The sequence below is a fragment of the Protopterus annectens genome, chromosome 4.part0 (assembly GCF_019279795.1).
Source record: "Protopterus annectens isolate FY-2018-M chromosome 4.part0, PAN1.0, whole genome shotgun sequence".
Classification (NCBI taxonomy): Eukaryota; Metazoa; Chordata; order Ceratodontiformes; family Protopteridae; genus Protopterus; species Protopterus annectens.
Window position 1 is genome coordinate 426,974,205 of NC_056733.1, and position 22,570 is coordinate 426,996,774.

General features: G+C 36.2%; 1 protein-coding gene across 1 annotated transcript in view; it reads left to right on the top strand.

Annotated features, from left to right (window-relative positions):
- The first annotated feature begins 9,635 nt into the window (after window positions 1–9,635).
- The window catches only part of LOC122800256 (2'-5'-oligoadenylate synthase 3-like), a 340,294-nt gene continuing 327,359 nt past the window's right edge, over window positions 9,636–22,570 (top strand). The window contains exon 1 of the mRNA XM_044069747.1: window positions 9,636–9,827. Within this exon, the coding sequence (XP_043925682.1) occupies window positions 9,651–9,827 (177 nt within the window). The 5' untranslated portion in view covers window positions 9,636–9,650. The remainder of the gene's footprint in view (window positions 9,828–22,570) is intronic.

Consider the following 22,570-nt stretch of genomic DNA (forward strand, 5'->3'; position numbering starts at 1 on the left):
ACCACATAGGTGGCAGTACACTAAACACCAAAAGTGCGATAAGAGACTTAGGGACACAGGTGGACAGTGGTCTCACCTTCAATAACCACATCGCCACAACAGTCAAGAAATCCTTCTATGTGGCACATCTCATCACTAAGGGCTTTTCATCCAGAAAAAAGGAGGTCATTGTCCCACTGTACTCATCCCTCATTAGACCCATTATAGAATACAACGCCCCATTTGGTATGTACCTCTCAAGGCATCTGTAACAACTGGAAAGGCCGCAGAAATACCTCACTAAAAGAATCACAGGCCTAAATCAGATGCCCTATGCTGATCATCTAAAAAAACTCCAGCTATACTCTGTCGCATATTGTCTACTCAGAGGCAATCTCTGCTTAACATACAAGGTCATGTCAAACCCAGAGCTGTTGGACATGCTACACTTAAAGAAATCCCAATTCCTCAGAGCCACACACTCCAGGGATCTAAACCTTTTCATCACCATGAACAAAATATGCTGGAGGGATAGGTTCCTGGCCCAGAGACTCCCCAGACTCTGGAACAGACTGCCCATATATGTCAAGCAGAGCGCCTCTTTGGCCCTCTTCAAAAGGAACCTTGATAATTGGATGGGAGATAGGAAATTCATCCTGGGGATCACATCAGTCACCCTGCTAGACAGGGCTCCAGGGAAGTAAATATTGTGGGAAGAAATAGCCAGGGAATTGTTATAGCTAGGCTTGTATAGGCCCTAGGGCCAATAGCCTAGTACCAACCTATGAACCTATGAACATAAAGTAAATGTGCATAACAAGTCATATAATTGCTTTAACTTGAATTGTGGTTTTGTAACCTATCTTGACCATACATAATACTTAAGCTGTTACCAAGGTAACTAATGTTTTATACATGACATCAAACTGACAAAGTTGTTCAAGGGGAAACAATAGAAGCCTGAACTAGGAACGTCACATAATGTAACTATCACATTCTGAACAAATAGCATTAAATTGACAATAATCACTGAGTTTAACCTTTGCTGATTATACAAAATAGAATGTTTTGACATTTAAATCTAAAAACTTTTAGTATATGCCATAAAATGGCAATTTATGAATATGGAAAGGGAACTTGTAATCATTAATCATAATAAGTGAATTTGTTGGTTTTAACCTATAATTTCACTCATTTTATAATAAGAAATGACAGATATGGAAATCCTTATGTGTAGGAAATGGGGGGAAGAGGGATGCACTGATAATTAAAATGCACTAACTTTCATCATTGTTCACATAGAACAAACTTGTCGCTTTAAGTAAGTTAGCAACAAACAAAGTGATTACTTAAATGCTGGCAAACAATGAAATATCACTTCTGATATATCCAGTAAAATACATTGTGTTATAAACATTAGTTATACATATTATTACCATCTATTTATATTAAGTAATAAGTTTTGAAAGACTTCATCAACAAGGGTGAATATGTTAAATATCTGTGTGCTATAATCTTTTACTGAGGTTTTATATATGATACATCCTACTTTGCTATGATTGAATTGCTTGTCATCTATCTTTCATGTAAATATTAATTGCTAATACAATAAGTACACATTTATATTGTATTAGACTTCTGTCTAATCTACAATAGTACTATATCTGTTAAAATAATATAAATATTGTTTATTCCTATTACACATATTCTCCATATGATAAGTCAATTTATGGAGCTCAAATGCTCTGGATTGGCAAGGTATGAGTGATAATCTGATGGACTTAGGTTTATCCATCAGATTATAAATTATTTTCATTCCATGACTTGTGCGGATCTTAGTTTTGTTAACATTTATGCATTTAAATTTATTTCACAAAAATATTTTTAGTATGCCTGACTGAAACATTACTTTATTGGTAAACACTCAAATTATAAAACTGATAATTTCCTTTAAAAGCTCAAACATATACTTTATAGTTATCAGAGGAAAATGTTTAATAGTCATAATAAAACAAAAAATACTTAGTCTAAATAACCTAAGATGGATTTAACTTTATTATCTTTAAATACCAATGGCTTAAACAATCTTAGCAAGAGATCAAATCTGCTGAAATATTTAAAACTGAACAAAGCACAAATTGTCTTCCTTCAAGAAACTAATTTCAAAACAAATGACAATTACAAATGGAATCCTATGGAATATATGACATTAGCGCATCCACTTATAAGACAAAGAGAAAAGGGGTAACAATATTATAGAAAACATATGTGATTAACCCAGAAATCATTTATAAGTATGAAGACAAAGAAGGCCTTATGGTATTAGTAATAGTTAAATATAATAACAGAATATGGACCCCTAGCCAATCTGTACTGGTTTCCAGGCATTGGAACAGGAACTGTTAAAAAAACACTTGGATTTCATTTCCAATAATTATAAAGGCAACTTAATATTAGGAGGAGATTTTAACTGTATATTTTATATTTCTGAAACTACAAATAAAAGGCTGCTGTGTACATCTACTGTATCAAAAGCTTTAAACAAGTGGGTAGAATCATTTCATCTTGTAGATACTTTCAGATTTAAAGAAGATAAATCATTGCTGTTTTCCCATCAAGATCACAGATTTGGTACCCAAACTAGAATAGATAAAATATTTGCTGCCAATGATTTACACTCTAAAATTATTAATTTCTAGATCACTCCCTGACCCTTTTCAGAACACAATTCATTGATACTAAAACTTAAAAATGGGTACAAGCCATTAATCTTTAACTCCAGAATTCCAGCATATACAACTAAAGTTAAAGAGTTCAAACCATAGTTATTATCAGAATTACAGTTCTTCTTGGATATGAATTACACCACAGAGATAAATAAAATGATGATACAGGACTCATTAAAAGCTTACATATATGGTAAAACCATAACTTGGTATAAAAAAAATCAGAGAATGGGATTCTGAATTATTAGATCTACAATCCAAACTTTTGTCAGTAAAAGCTGAAAAAAATCAAAATCATTTGGAGATGAATAAGAAAGAAGTATTAAACAATAAATACAATGAAATTGTAACACATAAAACTAGTTTACTTTAGAAAAACTAAAAATGAATACCTTGGCCACTTCTCCCAAATATCTACATAATTTATCCACAAGAATCAAAATACAACCAAAAGCTAATAACATTAAAAGTATCTTCCATGAAAAGAAAGAAAATTTTCTCAAATATAGGTAACATTCTTGATGCCTATAGAAATCACTATATGGAACATTTCCAAAAAGAAAGTATACATATCGATCAAATAAATCTAGATGAAAAATGTTCTAATATAAAAAAAAAACAGAAAAATTAAAACTAGATCTGTAAGCATCCATAACCTACAAAGAAATTACAGATACAATAAAAGAGGGTAAAAATAATAAAGCTCCAGGTATAGATGGCATAATTATGGAAATATATAATATTTTTCCTTCAAAGATACTATCCCTCTTCCATAAAACTCTATTAGAAATTCAGTCACAAACTTTAATACCACCTTCTTGGAGATATTCCTTAATTACACCTCTCCTAAAGGAAAACAAATCTCCAAACCTCTGTACCTCATATAGACTCATATCATTATTAAATAATGACTATAAGATATTTATGACAATATTAACTAACAGAATGAAAATACCACTATCCAAAACAATACATAATGATCAAACTGGATTTATATATCATAGACACGCACATGACAATATTAAAAGGAAAATTTCTCTTATAGATTATATTAATAAAAAAAATAAAGAAGCTCTCATAATTGGCTTAGATATAGAGAAAGCCTTTGATTCCCTAAATTGGGTCTATTTATTCAAAATCCTAAAGCTATTTGAATTTCCTGTATCCTTTGCTCATCTCCTAAAGAATATATATATATATATATATATATATATATATATATATATATATATATATATATTTATACAAATAAGTTAGCGTATGTCAACTTAGGTCATTTTACCTCTGAATCTATACATATAACAAAAGGCACTAAACTAGGATGTCCTATGTCACTGATTCTATTTGCTCTGGCTATTGAAATATTGGCAGATTCTATTTGTAACAATATAAAAATCAAAGGAATAGATGTTTATGAGCAATACAATTCTAAAGTAATGCTATTTGTTAATGACATATTACTAACATTATCTAATACAAAAGAGACATTAGAAGATTTAGATATATTAATTGACAAATTTCACATGACTTCAGGACTCCATTTCAATAAATCAAAATCAAAATTTGTATTTTTAAATTAAAAAAAGAACTACAAACTAAGGGGGATCACATCATAGGGAAACAAAAATCTACCTTAAAATATCTATGAATTGAGTTATGCAGGGATAATAATGAATTAGTCTCAAAAAACTACAATAATATCATCAATACAATTAAAATCTCTGTGGAAAAATGGAACAAAATAATATTAACATTTGAAGATAGACTACAGTTAATAAGCATGGTTTTACTACCAAAGATCCTCTATATATTCTTGGCAATAAAGCTGTTACCAGAAAGGAATATACTTAAAGAAAAAAAATTCATGTCTAATAAAAATTTTTATGGTTTCCCAAAAGAAACAGAAGAGCTTTAATACATCATATCAGACCATGGAAACAGGGAGGATTAAACTTTCCTGATATAGAAACATATATAAAAGCATCAATATCTAAAACAATCTCAGATTGGATAAGTCCAAATTACTTTGCAAATTGGAAAGAATTACTAACTGTAATATCAATAAATGAATTTGATTTATAAAAAAATTCAAATAACAGATAAAAACAATTTGCCATGGCACATATTATGCATTAGTATGCAATATAACATAACTAAACCCACTAAAACTCATATAATTAATTATTACATTGACTCATTTAGGAACATTATTAATGCAAATATAGATTTAAAAATCTGGTTTGATCTTTTAACACCATTTATAGTCACAAAGAACTTTCCACATAAAATATTTACAGAAATTATTAATTCCTAGGAACAGAAAGAATTTGTTTGTTGGCTCCAATGTATCAAAGAACTAAAAGTTTTAGATACGCAAGTAATAAACACAACATACAATATTCCACAACAGGACTGGCTAACTTTATAGCATATTCTGTCATATTCATAAGATTTAAGTAGAATAACTAACAATTCTTCATTTAAAGAAATACCTAAATTTACGAAATACATATATGAAATCAATGGTCTATGACATTCCACCGAAAGCACATTTCACCTAAACACAAATGACTGAACCCAAATCACTGAAAGCACAATTCATCTAAAATTCAATTCACCGAAACACATTTCACCTAAAGTTTAAGATGGCCTTGTCCCCCCTGTAGTGCGACCCTGGAGTTAGTATATATTGTAGGGGGGTGGGGGTCACCGCCCCCCACATTGGGGGTGTTGGGGGCATAGCGCCCCACATATTTTAAGTAGATATGTTTGGAAAAGAGTAATATATAGAAATTGCAAGTATCCATGTATATAGTTCAAAATACACCCCCCTACTATATATACTAACTCCAGGGTCGCACTACAGTGGGGACAAGGCCATCTACAACTTTAGGTGAAATGTGTTTTGGTAAATTATGTTTTAGGTGAATTGAGCTTTCAGTGAAAAGTGCACACCAATTTGAGTTTAGGTGAAATGTGCTTTTGGTGAAATGTCCTAGACCCGAAATCATATATAATGACTTTTACATGGGAAACAGTATTTCAAAATTTTACAAAATATTGCTAAACTATAAAACAACACCTAAAACCTCATACTGGAAATATATAACAAAAGGACACTCAATACAGTTAACTGAAGATATTAAAACAAATATCTTATTATTGATAAAATATACATCCTTTACACAATACTGGAAAGTTTTTAATTGGAAATGCTTGCACAGAGCATTCTTAACCCCAGACAGAATCAGTAAAATGAGTTCTCCCATAAAAGGAATATGTTGGAGATGTGAGCAAGTACACAATGCATACTGGAACCACATTTTCTTTGATTGTGTTAAAATTAAGCCATTTGGGAATGGTATTAATAACTTTCTACAAGCTTTATTTAATGAATCATTTTATTTAACTAAACCTCATGTATTATTAAATGTGAATGAAGGTCCTCATTTGAATAGGTCAAACATGTATCTAGTATGGGACTATACTTGCAATTTCAAGGAAGTATATAACAAGAAGATGAAATACAAACACAATACCAACTTTGGAAGACTTCTACCACCTACAATAATTGATCAGACACTGATAATGGATTGGATATACTTATAAAGTAACTGTATACATTAAGCTCTATTATAGTGTCAGGATAATGTAAATAGTGTAGATAGTTATTTAAGATGTTATGTATAAATACTATGGAATTCATTCAAATGTATTTGAAAAATAAAAAAAAATTTTTGAGGAAAAAAAGAAATCTCTATATTCGCTATGCAGCAGGTAGAAGAACTGTTTATTGTCTTGTCTGCACCATGCAGAAGCCCTGCTAAAATGAGTGCCTAAAGTTGCTGCATCTACTCTGCAGGTCACAACAAGGGGGAAAATAGTAGCCTACAGTGCATGGCCACATGTAACGGAAACTATGAGAAGAGCATCATCAAGCAACATGTTTGCACTATGTAATGTATGACTAGCCTGGGCAGGCAGCACTACAAGCTTCACAGTGGCCTTCCACCATTCACTTTGCATATGAACTCCCAGTATGGGCAGAAACCAGCATGGTAACACTGAGTTTGGCTCATAACACATCATGTCATAGCTGCAGTTCATAGGTGATCACATTAAATCACTTAATTAGCATAATTACTGTACTACGTGGCCTGTTTTTGGTGAGATAAAAAAGGTTCTCATAATTTTACAGGAGATTGCATTACAATGAGCAGTTTAGGGAATTGGACAATAGACAGGGCAACTAGCAATGGACTTCAGAACTGCAGTGGGTACACAAGAATTTGGTTAAAGCAATAAGAACAGATAGTGGACAGAGTACTGTGTGGGGTAGCATAACACAACTGATGAAAAGGGATTGTCATTCTGTGGGAGGCTTACCCTGACAGACAACAAAATACATGGACAGGACAGGTTTTAGTCCTGTTGTTGGGGGACTCATTTTGACAGGAAACACAGTACAAGGGTCAAGACAAATTACAGTCCTGCCATGCAGGATGCGCAACAATGTACTCTATGCACACAGACTGCAAAACATGCAGATGAGGATAAGAAGCCTCTGCATCCATTTCAAAGCATCTTCTTTCAGCACATGCTGACAGATGACAATTAGTGATAGCATGCCCATTGCTGTCACCACTATGGCAAAATGAATGAATAATTGCCATTTGCTGATTGAAGAGGCACATATGATCCAGACTTATCAGTGTCAACAGCTTTACATGCAGAGTCATGGAATGTAGCATAACAGAACTCATGTATGTTGTTAGTGGTGCAGTGGTAGCATTGTTGCCTCACAGCAAGAGGTTTTCTGGTTTGATTCTCAGCTGAGGTGCCTTCTGTGTGGAGTCTGCATGTCCTCCCTGTGTTCATGTAGGTTTACTCTGGTTGCTTCGGTTTCCTCCCACAATTCAAAGACATGTGTTTGAAGCATTTCTCCCTGGGCCTTTTCTGAAAACTGACTTTGTTCCAAGTCGGACTTTCCCAGTAAACAAATGTTAAATAAATAATAAAATAAATGTATGCAGACATAGGCAACTCAACGTATCTAGATCCCAGTCTAGTTTGATGAAGGGCAAGCCCTGTCTCCTAAACCTAGTAAACTTCTTTAAAAATTTTACAGGGGCTATGGGCAGTGGTCATTCTGTGCACACATCTTACCTTGACATGTCCAAGACTTTTGACATTATCCTCTATGCTGGTATTATTGAAAAATTAGACACGTTTAATGTAAATGCCTACATTGTCCACTGGATTGCAAACTGGATATCCAACAGATCCCGAGTTGTGAATGTAGTTGGTTCCATTTCTGAATGTAAATTTGTTACTAGTGGGGTGCTACAGGAATACATTTTGGGCCCTCTCTTCTTTGGCATTTAGTTTGCAGAAATTCAAGCCAATATCCCAGAACCTGCTGGCACAGTGACTAGTATCAGCTGGTGGGCAAAGACAATAGAGCTAAAAAAAAAAATAAAAGAAATAAATTTACTGTTTCACAAGTCAAGTGCATGAATGACACTTGAGTTCCTTGGCCATGGCCTACATGGATCTTACATATAATGGATGACAGAATGTCTAGAATACAGATTAATGAGCACAGACAACAAAGCCTGCTGGTGGGTGTGGTAGGTTTAAGTGACTTCCTTCTTCCTTCAACCCTCACAGTAGAATGATAAATGATAAATAGATAGTCTGCTTTTTTTCTGGTATTCTTTTTTGCTCCTATGCCTGCTGACCATCATGTCTTCCCTCAATCAGGTACTCCCTTGTCCAAGGGGAGCCGTCATGCAGCCTGGCATGAAGATGCTTTGTGCTCTCAGTAGTATGTATCCCAGTGATGAGAGGTTTTCTTCTTTATTTTGGCCTAACTCTGTCTCTGATGATGATGTGAGCACTTGCATCAGTACAAGAATCATCTATTCCCCTTGCCCTTCCATGTGTGCTCTCCTATATATATATGCCAGCAGAGGCTACCATCAGTGAGGTGGGCAGCTATACCCATGTCTTTCCTGGCACTGGCTCCCCATATAATGATGGTCCTCCACTCCCCAACTAAGGCCCTGTCATTACAGCAGCAATGTGAGCCAGATGTGAACCACCATCCCTCCTCCCACACAGGATAGCTGTGCCCATCCTTGCAGTCTACACCAAGAAGCACCCAAGCTGCTAGTTAAATTTAGGTCATATGGGCTGTAGTCAGGGCTGACTTTTTAGTGAACTGTTTCAGACATGCTGTGTGATCTTTGGATCTCAGCACATAATATATTATATATGGATACTACAATGAAAAAGAAAAGGATACAATGCTGGCAAGTTTTAAATATTCCTATAGGCCAATATTTTCTAACTTACTTAGTCTTCATTTACTTTGCGAGTTCATCAAACAACAGCTACATTTGCTGAGGCCCAACCTGGGATTATGGAAAACAGAGCAAATATTTCACTACTTGCATTGAATAAGCTTCAGGTATGAAATGTAATATTCAGAATCTTACATTCTGGAAAACAAGGCAATTTGAATGCACTATCGTTTAATGACTCTCTTAGTCAAATAATAATGATGCAGCTCACCAGATGGAGATAAGATAAGTTTTCTGTACCTGTGCTGCATGGAAAAATGTAGCACAGGGATTACCAAACAGATAAGTGAGAAATGAAACACTCATACATATCAGAATAAATCTGAAACTGTGAGTCATCCAGCATTCAACTGTGGAAGGTCTGAAGTGACGATTATGTAAATAATGATTTCCATTAAAGGAATTATGGGCTGTCATGTCATTTTGAGTAGTCCCTCCTTTCCTTATTTTATCCTGATAGGTCAGGCATTCATGGGGCAGGAGTGAAAAGAGACTTTTAAAAGGCAGTCAATGGAATCTTTTCTTTCAGAATAGCATTTATTCTTCAGCTCTCTAGCTGTATGTGTATTCAGCTGTTCGTATGGATCTGTACTCGACTTCACCTAAAAACATTGACACATTCATACATGACTATCTACTTCCAGACAGCAGCTTCACAAATTATGTGGGGCAAGTCATAGATACAATCTGTAACTTCCTGAAAGAGAACTGCTTCAAGAATTCTCAAAGCAAAATAAAAGTACAGAAAATTATAAAGGTAAGGTATTCACATTAAGGTAAATCTAATGAGAGTACAGGGCATTAACTTTCAACAAGTTATTTTGAGATTATCTTCTATAGAGCTACTGCTAAATGCGCTAGTAGAAAAAATTGCATAAACTTATTAAAGAGATTTATGAAAACAATTGTTGATGATGTTGTCTAAGGTAGCATAACTCATGATTGATAACTAACCTCTGTGTTACTCACTGTATACCCCTGAAACAACAGGGCAGCTCACGTACTATAAGATAACATTATTTCTAGTGAGATTTTGAAAACTCACATGGTTTTGTCTAAAACATAAGCTAACTCATTTGTATGTCTCATTTTTGATTCATAACGTTATTCTGTGCTTTTTATCTGAGATCAGCTGTAGTTTAACTGTTGACTAGTATGTTGTTTTTCTTCAATGCATTAGGGAAAAGTGTCATCTGTGGTTCCTTTGAAATAGTTATGACAGACCGTTCTTGACACTGTAACAGTAGCAAGAATTGATTGCACTTGATCCTATGAATTCATCCACACAGATAGTTTATTTTAATTTATTTTATTAATTGCTTTTGCTTACCAGGAAAGTCTGACTGGGTACAGGACCCATTTTCAGAGGAGGCCTGGGGGGAAGTCTCCAATGCACAGACAACATTAATAGACAGAGTGACACTAACATTTCAAAGGCAATAAACTACAATAGTCTGTACAACATTTTTCAGAGGGGAGAACTGCATTTTAAAATTGATAAAGTATTTATACAGCCATTTTGCTGTTATTTTCAACAGAAAGCAGTATGTCTTACAAGAGGCATAGCGGTGAGAGAGCTAGAGTTGAGCAGTAGAAGATGAGGGTAGTTGAGGGTGAAGGAGTGTAACAAAAGGGGGAACAGAGTGAGTTACAGTACAGGTAGGAGCAGGATATGGGGTAGTTGAGAGAGATGAGGTTGAAGAGGAGTGCTGTGTTAATCTGGTGTAGCATGTTTGGAGAGCCAGTAGATGAGTAAGTGACACTTTAGCTGTACTTTGAATGACTTCAATGAGCAGCCCTGTCTTACTGTTAGGGGGGTAGAGTTCCAGATTTATGAAACTTGATGTGAGTACAGGAAATAGCCTGCTGAGTTATTAAGTTTTGATATATATAGAAGGTCTTTGTCAGAGGAGTGCAAGCTTCTGGGTGTGTTGTTTGATTGTACAAGGTTGGCTAGAAGTGGACAGTCATTTGGTTTGTTTATTAGAATGTGGACTATAGGAAGTTGGGAATAAAGGGAGTTGGTGAGGTAGTTCAAGCCACTGGGTCTCTGATGGCCAAACAGTGATGTACTCTATGAGGGAAGTTGTATGCAAATTTTGTGACCTTCTAGCACTGCTTCAGTTTGTTGACTTTGTTGGATGTTTGTCCATATTGGTGCTGAGTAGAGGAGACTATGTATTTAGAAGGTACTGGCAATATGATATCTTGCACTGTTAGATGGATAGGGTTTTACTCTATAGAAGATGCCTAGTTTTGTGGTGTGTTTTTTCACTGTATGTTGAATGTGGTAGTCAAACTTTAGGTCTTTTGTCTATGTAAACTCTAGTAGTTTGGTTTGTATGACAAGTTTTGTTTTGGCATTATTGGAAGGGGTAATAGTGAAGGACACTTGCTTTATTGTGAGGTGTTTGGGAGTTAAGAGATTTGTTTTGTTTTGTTTGTTTTTAGGAATAGTTGGGAACTAGTTTTGTGTAGAAGCGAGGGATTCCTGTGTCCGTTTTTGTAGGGAATTGAGGTTGTTTGCTTGGCAAATTTAAGACTTCATAGTGCGCTCCCCTTAAGCCATGCAAAAGTCTTTACTCCTCCTTTACACATTAAAAACAAACCCTGAGGCTTCTCATACAAAAGTATACACTTTATTACCCATGCAAAAGTCTTTACTCCTCCTTTACACATTAAAAATAAACCCTGAGGCTTCTCATACAAAAGGATACACTTTATGACCCATGCAAAAGTCTTTACTCCTCCTTTACACATTAAAAAAAAGCCCTGAGAATTCTCATACAAAAGTATACACTTTATGTCTAAAGGAAATTTCTAAAGAATTGCTAGCTGTCATTCATTCCAGCATAAACACAAAGTATGGCAGTGCAGAAAGAAAGCTTGGTCTAACTAGTCTGCTGATATCCATACTCTCGGATCATACAAAGTGAGCAGCTTATTTTTTTCCTTTTAAGACTTGCAATATGCCTTGCATTCCATCTCCTATTTTAGCCTCAAAAATCTCATCAGGAAGTCAGCAACTGTCATTCATATCCTTTCTGGGTAAATATATTTCTGTGAGTCTCGTGAGATGCCATGTTCATATTTTGCATTCTGCCATCTTGCTCTTCTACATCTCTTTCTTCCCGTAGTTTCCTCTGAAGGTAAGTTCTTCCTCCATGACTTTCTTCATGAAGTTATTAAGTTGTTCAACTTTCGATTTTTATTGCTTTTGGTAACAACTGTGTTTTATGTACACCCTGTTTTATGATTATTCCCCTTGAGAAGATGAGGACTTCAGAAACACACACACACAATACACTAGACAGTCTTAGTAACAATCTATAAATAACAACTTGTTATTTTCTACTGGTGATGACTCTTCTTATGCACCCTAGTAACTACTTGATTTCTTTATTGATTTGTTAAATTATTTGTTTACTTTTTTATCATCTGATATGGCTACCCCTATCCCCTTTTAATGCTTACATTTCTACTGCTTTTTCTACAGTAGTTGGTAACCATAGCTTGCTGTTTGTGCGCCTTCTTTCATTGACCTGTTTGTTGCCCCCTTACAATTCCTCAGAATAATCCTTTGCATTTATATAATTCTGCCCTCTCTATTCTTCTGGTCCGTAACAAAAGAACTGCAGGTATTCTGGCCTCTGATCATACCCTTTCCTCTGCATTTCTTAAAGCTTTCTGGTCGCTTTACTACAGAATTTTCCCACCGGCCTTATATCCTTCTGCTTTTATGATCTCCATGACTGCAAACTTTATTCAGTGTGTGGCCTAAGCCTGGCCTTGTAAAATGGAAGCATTATTTCTTTTCTTTTGAAATCTATTCCCCACAAGGATACATTAATTGAACTCTTTTTATTGTGACTACAGCTCTCTCTCACTTTGCTCCTGGCTCATCAGTCCAAATGAATTAAACACCTCCAGATCCTTTTTTTTTTTGCTATGTCATCTTCAATTCCACCAGCCCTCCCTACAGATATACCTGATATATTTTCCCTTCCTGTTTCTCTCCCCCTTTCCCACTTCTTTCATTTTTTTCATCCTTCAGGAAATTAATACAGTTCAACAACCACTTTGCTTATTAAGAGGTAAAACCTATGAAGTGGTCCATGGAGTAAACTCTACTGTTTAACATAATGACACACATTTGTGATTAACAAATTTATGTTTAAACATTCAGGCAAGTGGCACAAGGTCACTCAGGATAAATACATAAGGTAAGCTGTAGGATGTTTATCTATTTTAAAACCCAATGCAATGAAAAGAGAAAAGAGAGCAACATAAGAAATGAGTCAAAGGAGAGGAAAGCAGGACTTGCACTACACTGTATGCCAATGAAGAAAACATCCTGTAAACATTCATTTATTTTTTAACATAATCTGGAAAACTATTCTATAGGATGAAGACAATGAGATATTTAATGAGCTTCATAATGTGTTCACGATCTCTGGAAGTCACTACCTACTTTCTGTAGCTGACAGCAAGAAAGTTCTGAAAAGAAGAAACATATTGTTTATAAAATAGCTCAAAGCAACCATTATCTGTTCCCTAGAGTTCAAATGAATTTTAGTTTGAGTTCCCCTGACAGCTGTACAGATTTTAACCTAGGAAGTGGGTGGATTAGATGTTGAAATGACTGCAGATGCCATCAGCAAGGGACTAAAAAGAGTTACCCGGGTTATGTGTAATGTGAAATGCAGCAGTCAGAGTTTTCAGTCCTTTGTTCAGTGAAAAGGTAATGGTTATTGCATAGGTCATGCATAAATCAAGGGATGATTTTGACACATATCTTCAAGGAAAAAAATACATAACTAGCTTTCAATTTCAAAACTGACCTTCTTTGGGTAAATCTGGTAAAGTATGACCTACACATCCATCCATCAGTGTACTAAAGGATACATTAGGAAAATACAACTTGTGACTTTTTAACTAAAATATTCTATCGCAAAGAGGGTATGAAAAGGAAAAAAACAGAGACATAAATCATTGCCAGTCCATTAGAGGATCGTTAATATTAAGTCATTGGCAGTCAACACTTTAAGGTAGTCTGATAGTAAAGTAGTAAAGTAGCATATACAATGTTACTTACAGACCGATAGTGATAAGACATTTTCAGAGCAAACTTGTTGTGTAGTGCAAGAGTAAATCTAATAGTCTTACATCAAAAAGGTAAGGTAATACATTGATAAAATGATAATGGAGTAAGATGAGCAATGGATAAGTATGTTTGTGTATATTTTATATATATAATAGACAATAACCAGTAGCTGGAGTTGTCAAGTATAAAAAATGGTGAAACTAATATATACAATGATATAGACATGACTCGGTGCCCGGCAATGATGTGCAAGGGAAACCACAGGGGATAGGGAGTTTCACAGAATGGGATTCAAGAAAAAAAATCCTCTCATTTGAGCCAGCATTAAAAAAAGTATATATATATATATATATATATATATATATATATATAGAGAGAGAGAGAGAGTAAGGCAAGTTTGTTGATCCATGATCATGCTGCTAATATGTCCAATATACTTGCAATGCAGCTGTGTGCTCTTCCTCTACTAACAGTTGAATATTTCACTGCAAGCGTTGCTCCTATACTCGTAGTCCTTTGTTATTTTATTCAGTTTATGTAGTCATTCTGTTTTGGCACATGTGTCATCTATCTGAATGTGTCTAATACAAGCACAGTTGATCCATTAAAAAGCTACAGTTTATGACACACACACACACACACACACACACACACACACACACACACACACACACAGTGCCGAGTGCTTCATCGATTGTAAAAAAAAAAAAAAAAGACCCTTGACTTTTGTTTTAATAAACACATTTCTGGGAGCAGAGTTTGTGCTACACAATGACTGTGTAAAAAATCACATTGCTACTCTTTATGCCATGTTCTGAGCACCGCACACTTCAGTTCTCATCAAAAATACAATACCTGCATTAATTTCTGAATGCTGGTAATGCACTGGTAATGCACTGAAGCCTGACTGGGATCTTTTGATCTTTCTAATAGCACTCTCTTCCCAATGTGGGTGCCCCCTTCACCTCATCTCTTCAGTGTTATTGAAAGTCTTGTGCAGTAAAAGTCATGGGTGTGAGGAAAAATGCAGTTGTTTGAGGAAACTGACCATAACAGTAGATGTTTGAATAAATCAATGTTGCAGTAGCTTAATCAATATGGAACATATCCCACCAATATAGGACCAGTCAACAAGCTACCAAAGTTTTAGGGCACCTTCCATGTACCCTAGACACTGTAAAGCTTGAGGAGAGCCATATAAAGTCAGAGGCTAAGGTGCCAAAACTGCAAACCTTTCTTGCCTCAGAAGATGGAGGCTAGAGCCTTCCTAGATAGGAACAGAAAAAAATAAAAAATCCCTTACCCTGGTTTAAACAGCAAAAAAAGTGTGGGGGGGGGTAGAGGGAGGGTACATCACTGCAACAGTGAGCTATTTGAACATCTACCGTTATGGTAGGTTTACTTATACAACTGTGCTCATTCATTATTAAATCACTGTTGCAGTAGCCTAATTTATATGGGATGACTACCAGAACTTAGAAATAAAGGGAAGCGGAGGATGAAGAATCAGAGTCCAGGAGACCCTGAAGATTAGTTCATGCAAAGCCTGCTTTGACCTAGTCAAGAAATCTAGTTTGTACTGCTTGGTAAAGGTACATATGACCAAGTTGCTGCCTCTGATATACATCTAGAGTCCACCCCTTTCCAGTAGTCGGAGTCCCTGTCAGTAGGCCTTGACACTGCCTGGAAGTTCCTTGGTAGGGTGACAATAACAAAAAGCAATAGTACAAGACAACCATTTAGAAACTGTTTGTTTTGACACCTATTTTCCTTTTTCCTTACCTTCATAGGTAGGGTAGGAAGGGAGATCTAATGCCAGACAAGCAGACATGGCTGAGAGGTGAAGCTTGACAGATGAATAAAAAGGCCAGAGGATAACAATTCACACAAATGCTGTAGAGCCAAAGGAGACTGAACTTTAAAAGGACCCTGGTCCTTGTCTTGGCACCAACTAGAAAATCTTTTCTACTTCCTCATATATGATTTTCCAGTAGCAGGTTTCTTTGCCTCCTTTAATACCAACTACATGTCTCAGAAAAAAAAGTGCCATGTAAGTCCATTTTGTGACAAAGCTTGTGTAATTGCCATTTTTCAAAAAAAGAAAAAAAAAACTACTGATGACCAAGTCAGAAGAGAGTCACCACAAGTATATCTGTGAGTCCTTCTGAATCTTTAGAAGAATCAATGGTTATCGAGGAAAAGGTGAAAAAGAATTCAGGAACATTTACATTCATGGGAATGAAAAGACATCAGCCTTCCAGGCCTATGTGCAAGGAGTCCTGAAGCAGGATTTTTTTAACTGTCTGTTGTGGCTGGAGGCAAGCAGTTCTACTTGAGCAGATCTCTGCAGATAGATCAATTCTTAGAAGACCCCCGGTAAATCTTCTATTCGTGAAAGTCTGTCCTGGCCCTACTCAGCCTGTCTACAATAATGTTTTGCTCTGATGGAATGTAGGTATCTTGGAGGTGCAATCGATCTGAGTTGGTAGTTCCCGGGCAACCACAGCTTGTCTGCAAAGGGGGTAGGACCTGGTTGCCCTTTGACTGTTTATGTACCACATCATTGTGATGTTGTCTGTGATTATTTACTAGCAGAGGTCCTGCAGTCTTAAAGATGGTTTACAGATTTGAGAGCAGTTATTACAGCCATTATTTATTTAACATGTATGTGCTTTAATTTGCCTTGCTTGTTCCAAAGGTTGTGGAATTTCACTCCCTTGGATCCAGCTCCCCAAGCAAAGTCTGATGCATTTATGGTTACACACAGAGAAGGGACTGGAAGGGGAAAAGGGTGATCTGGGATAAGAGACAACTGGCACACACAACAGAGTAACTCCTTTTTCACAACCTCTAACACAGGAATCTGAAATGAAATGGGGTGTTGCTGCTTAAGCCAAACTGATTTGATGAACCACTGAATTTTCCTTATGTGAAGTCTGGCTTAAAGAGCCATGAGAACAGTGGATACCCTGGTACCTCAGTTGTGAGATATTCTCTAGCAGTTGCCAAAGTCTGCTTGGAAAATATCAGAAATTGCTCTTTGTAAATTTCTATTTTGTCCCAAGGAAGAAAAGCAATAAGTAGGATTGTGTCTAGTAGACATCACAGAAACATGATCCTGTAAGAAGGACTGAGAGAGGATTTTTCCTTGTTCACTTGAAAACTGAAAGTGAGGAAGAAAGCCAAAGATTCTTGAAAACTTGTGAAAGAATCTGCAAAAATAAGGCATCTCTCTAAATATGGAAAAATGTGAATGCCTTGCAAACTGTAATGGTATATTATAGGATCCAAGTACTCTTGCTGACATATCAAAAACAAAGCAGAAAACTGAAAAATATGAATCAAGGGCAAAAAATGTAAAAAGCATCTGAAATACTTGAAAAGTGGAATGTGATGAGCATATTTTAAATGCAGAGTTACTACAAAACTGAGAGGTGGAATGGAGAGGTGGCAGAAACTGTAGAGAAAATATTTTGAACTTTGGGATTTTGATGTGAAGGTTTAGAAAAGAAAGATCTAGGACATGTCACCTGATTCCTTCTTTATCTGGCACCAGAAAGACTCTTGAATAAAAGCCTTATTGTCTTTGATCTGGAAGAACAGGTGCTATACTGACCCCATCCCCGAGACAGCATCTGAACTAGGATGGGGGGAACATGGAGATTTGATTGGATGGATAAAGAGGAATCCCTAGAAAGTGGGGAAGGGAGTCTCATTGCCAGTTGTAGCCTTTTTGAATGATTCCCAGAACCCAAGTGTCTGAAGTTATCTGATGCCACAAAACAAAGTGACGACCTAGACTTTGGGAAAACTTTACAGGATTGCCAGGGTGGGAAGGGGGAACACACCAGGGGCATATAGTCATTCTGTTCTCTTACACTGTCCTTTGCTCTTGGATGACCCTCCTTTCTTACCTGAATCTCTCTGCTATTTCTATTTGAAATTTTGTTTGTCTGTTCCTTGCTGGGAATGCGTATTCTGTTTCCCAAAAAAGGAACCTTAACTGGAAGAAAAGTTTCTATTATATTTTGGAAGGGAGGGTTGAAAATCTGGGTAACCCCCTGAATTAACTTTCTTCTTTCCTCAATGCTTTAAAGACCTCAACACATGAAAGACCAAATGACACCTCTTTATTCATGGGAGCATTCAGGATCTTGGCTTTGAAATCCTTTGGTAAATTCTGAGAATATAGCCAGGCAAATCTTGTCATTGATGACCCAGTGGTAGCTGCTTTAGAAACACCAACAGCAGTGTCATCAGCACATTTTAGAGAATATTAGTTACCTGAGAGACAAAGGATACTCAGCAATTAACTTTCTCATATTGTCAAATGACTCCAGCAGAAACTTAGATGTGAGCCTGGCAGTTCACTTTTCTAAAGAAGTGTAAACTTTCTTTCCAAACCTATCAAAGACTTTTCCCATCTTGCCTGACAGAATAGGCATAGCTGCCTTAAGGAGTTTGGCAGAAGCCAATTTTGACAGAGATATAACTGAAGGATCTGATGAAGGATTAGGAAAAAGTAATTTGTGAGATTGGGGCACCCTGTATAATTTATCAGACTTTCAGGAAACAGATGGCTGACTGTGAGGCAAATTGTTAGCTGTGAAGAAAGCAGTTTTTAAGACAAAAAGAAGAGGAACAAGTGCAGGTTGAGGAAAATCTACCTGCAACAAATCATAACTTTCTGGGATTCTGGGATTTCTTTTCATTCCAAAAGAAAGAAATCCTTCATTCTGGCAACAGTATCAGAAAAAGACAACTTTTCAGGCTTCCCAATTCTGTGGAGTGGGAATCAGAATCTGAGAGGGAGAGAAAATATTTTATTTTTTTTAATGATGAGAAGATTTAGCATGCAAAGTCTGAAAGGCATTAAATAGACGTTCAGCAAAGCCCAGCTAATCCTCCTTATCTGCTTTAGGGGAAAATAAATGTCTAACCTTAAGATTCTTTTTTTTCTGGGAGACTCCCCAGAAACAGATTGGCTAGAAGGAAGGTCCCTTCCTTGGGTATGAAACTCCTCATTTTGGCTTAGCGAAGCACTATCACAAAATCCCTTCTCTGATGTTGGCATGAGTGATTATCCCTTACCTGACAAGGGCAGCTGAACAGCTGCATTGGATGTGTCCTCTCTCAGTCCTTAGTAGCTTTTGGAGGAGAGCACCAGATATAGTGAGAGAAAGTGATGGGCCATCTGAGGAAAAAGAGATAGCCACAGTGAAGTCACCCATCAGTGACTGCATTGAAGCTGAAGCCAAGACAGAAGCCTCTCAGATAGCTTTTCTATTCTTGCAGCTCAAGATGGGAATGATTGAGTTACCTGTACATAGGTCCATGTTCTTGCTACACAAGGTGTTTGACAAGTAATTAGTGGAGCCTTAAAAAGTTGGTCTTACCTTCTGACAGAAAAGTTAAGATCTGAAGAAAAAACTGTGACAACCATCAAACATATTAGCCCAGTCCCAATTAATACTTTTGGACAGAAATGTAATATTTTTCATAAAAATGATGAATTATAATGGAATCCCTACAAGGACTGAGGATCATCTCTCTAATGAAAAAGGTGACTGACAAGTGGGTAGCAGAGCTTAGGAGAGTCGGTGAAATATCCTGAATGGTACAATAAGTTTTGAGGTAAAAAGAAAGTCCTAGTCCTTTGCCTCAAGTTTTGACAGAAAATTAAAACTTTTTCTTACAAAAATGAAATATTTATAAGGCATTTTCTACAGGGACAAATGCCCAGAAAACATATAAGATTTGCAGTAAAATTCTTAGTGACCACAAAAAATACCAGTCTTTAGCCTCTAGGTAATATATTTGAAAGAAAAGAGCATATTTTCTCTAAACAAACGATAAGTGAATGGTATTCCATAATGGGGTATTTATCTGCCCAGCCTTGGTGAAACGTCTGCTGACTGACAATCACCTGAAGCCCACAGGGAAGGGCACACTTGACAGCAAGAAAGTTCTGAAGTTTTGGTACCCTAGCCCCTAACTTTATATTGTTCTCCGTGGGCTGCAGAGTGACTAGAGCTGATGAAAAGTGCCCTTTGAAAGCTGATCGGTTGGTTTGATCTTTGGCAGGATACTTTGTATATAGCTTAGGTTATTTCACTAGTTTTCTAATGATGAACATCTTTAGTCTGACAGTAAACGTACACAGGCAAACACCACTTTATGTTCACTACTTGAAAAGCCTGATACTTGATAATGGTACAAAGTGCCCAGGATTTGCCCTGACATTTATACTGATGTACCTGTGCAGGCTGTCTTTTCATGGTATACAGTGGTGCTGTTAGCAGAGAGCACTATGGGACTGGGGGAAAGAAGGACAATGATGAAGGCAACTTCAGCTGTTTTGGGAAGGGGTGGAGAAGAATAATACCTAATAAGCAGTTTAAACTATGTAGGATTTGCACTTCAAATGATAATTTGCTGACGTATACCATTCTTACTTGTTTAACTGTGTAGTCTGGGATGCAGCAGAGTTACCAACATGTATTGTTACAGAAGGTAAATGTGACTGCAGGGGTTAGTGACAAAAGTCATCAGAAAGACCAAAATTACAGAATAGCAACTTATTTGATGTGATCTTTTTAACAAACACTTGACATATTTTAATTTCTAGTATACTTCATCAAAAAGACAAAACCTCCTCCTCCAATCTCTATGGAATAAAAGGGAAGAAGAAACATATTTATTTGATAAATTCACATTGCTTCCAAATTAGAAGGACTTTCTGTGTTTATTTTCTTGCTCTATTCTATTGTAACAACTTCCCTTTTCTATCATTTTTGTGATGTCATATTTGACCTGTGTGCATATGTATTTAATTTTCAGAGACAAACTTCTACTGATTTCCTAAAAGAACACCACTCTAGTTATCAGTATATTAAACAACAGCATGTTCTATTTAACCATTTATTTTTTTTTTAAATTAACTTCTATAATTTTCTGAAGCTATGGGTTAAAAAGCCTTGAAAGCATTAACTTCTGTCTTGTATTTTCTGCTTTTACATATGTGGATGTGAATAAAATCAAACTACTAAAGAGGAAAAACAATATTTAAGGGGTTGTACATCATCTTTAGCTTCAGAGGGCCAGATTTCATAACCTCAGGCAGCATTATGTTGTCTTGCAATCAAGAAAAAATATTTGTGCATGGACATAAATGGTGCAAAGTATTTCTATAAATACATGGCTGTAGGTACATAAGCAAAGGACGGAGTATACAGTTTCATCAAAGACAGGGTTGGAAATGCACAACCACTCAGCCTCAGACAATGAAGTGCCTTTATTACAACTATGAGTGCTTTTTTGTAGTTTGGCATTTCATTATGTATGGTGCATGTATAAGATGCTGTGACTGCGGATCTTGTAAGGAGTTTTGCACTATGAAACTTTGATGCTCATGGTGCATGCGTAAGATGTTTATTTTTGATGAGCTGACATAATGTTTGTAAACTACATTTGCCATGTGAGAGGTCTCCCTATAAATGATTGATGGCCAAATGACTGGGTTGAGCCTGAAAGTATCTTGTTAATGTTTTAAGTTCTTTTTGGCTTCTTGCAGCTGATTACAAGCATCACCAGCTTCTCCTGTCATTCTTCAGGTCTACCAGACATGCTTTAGCCTCTCTGGGCTCTACCAATGTTTGAGGAATGTGATGAGATTGTGGACTCTGGTGCAGAAGCATCCTACTGATGATGGGTATATTTTTGTTATTCACTAACTTTTATCACTTTCCTGCCACACATACTCACTGAATGTCAAGTGTAGATGTGAAATGTGAATGTGCTGGCATATCACCTTTCATCTGTGCTGACTCAGCAAATGCTCCCTGCCTATTCAGCCTTAAAGACAACAAAGTCGGTGTGCTCCAGCTTCCACTAAGGATCGATCTTGAGGCATGCACACTCTCATTTTTCCTTACTAACATCTCAGATGTCCAAGCCCCTAATCCAACCCAGATCACGTGAGCTGTAGTCAGAAATTTTTCCCTTCTATACCATGATGGTGACTAATTTGTCAGATTTACATCTGCCTTTAGATTACTTTGTGTAGGTGTAAGCATTATGGAATCATTGATTGTAAAAGACAACTGTAAACTGATTACGAGAGTTTATAATTTTGGTAGGTAGGGTATTCATTTTATTGCAACACATTCCAAAAACTAATTAAATGCCATGCTGTTTTTCTAAAATATCTCAACAATGTGAAATGAACCGATCAATGTTTTCCTCTTGTTTAAACCTAAACACTCTCCTAAGAAAGAGTTAAGCATTGCCTTGTAAACTAAGATCAGATCACAGAGTGCTACCATGTAGTCTTCAGAAAGAAAAACACTTTAGGTAATCTTTCTTATTTATTTATTTATTTATTTACTATTTTGTAA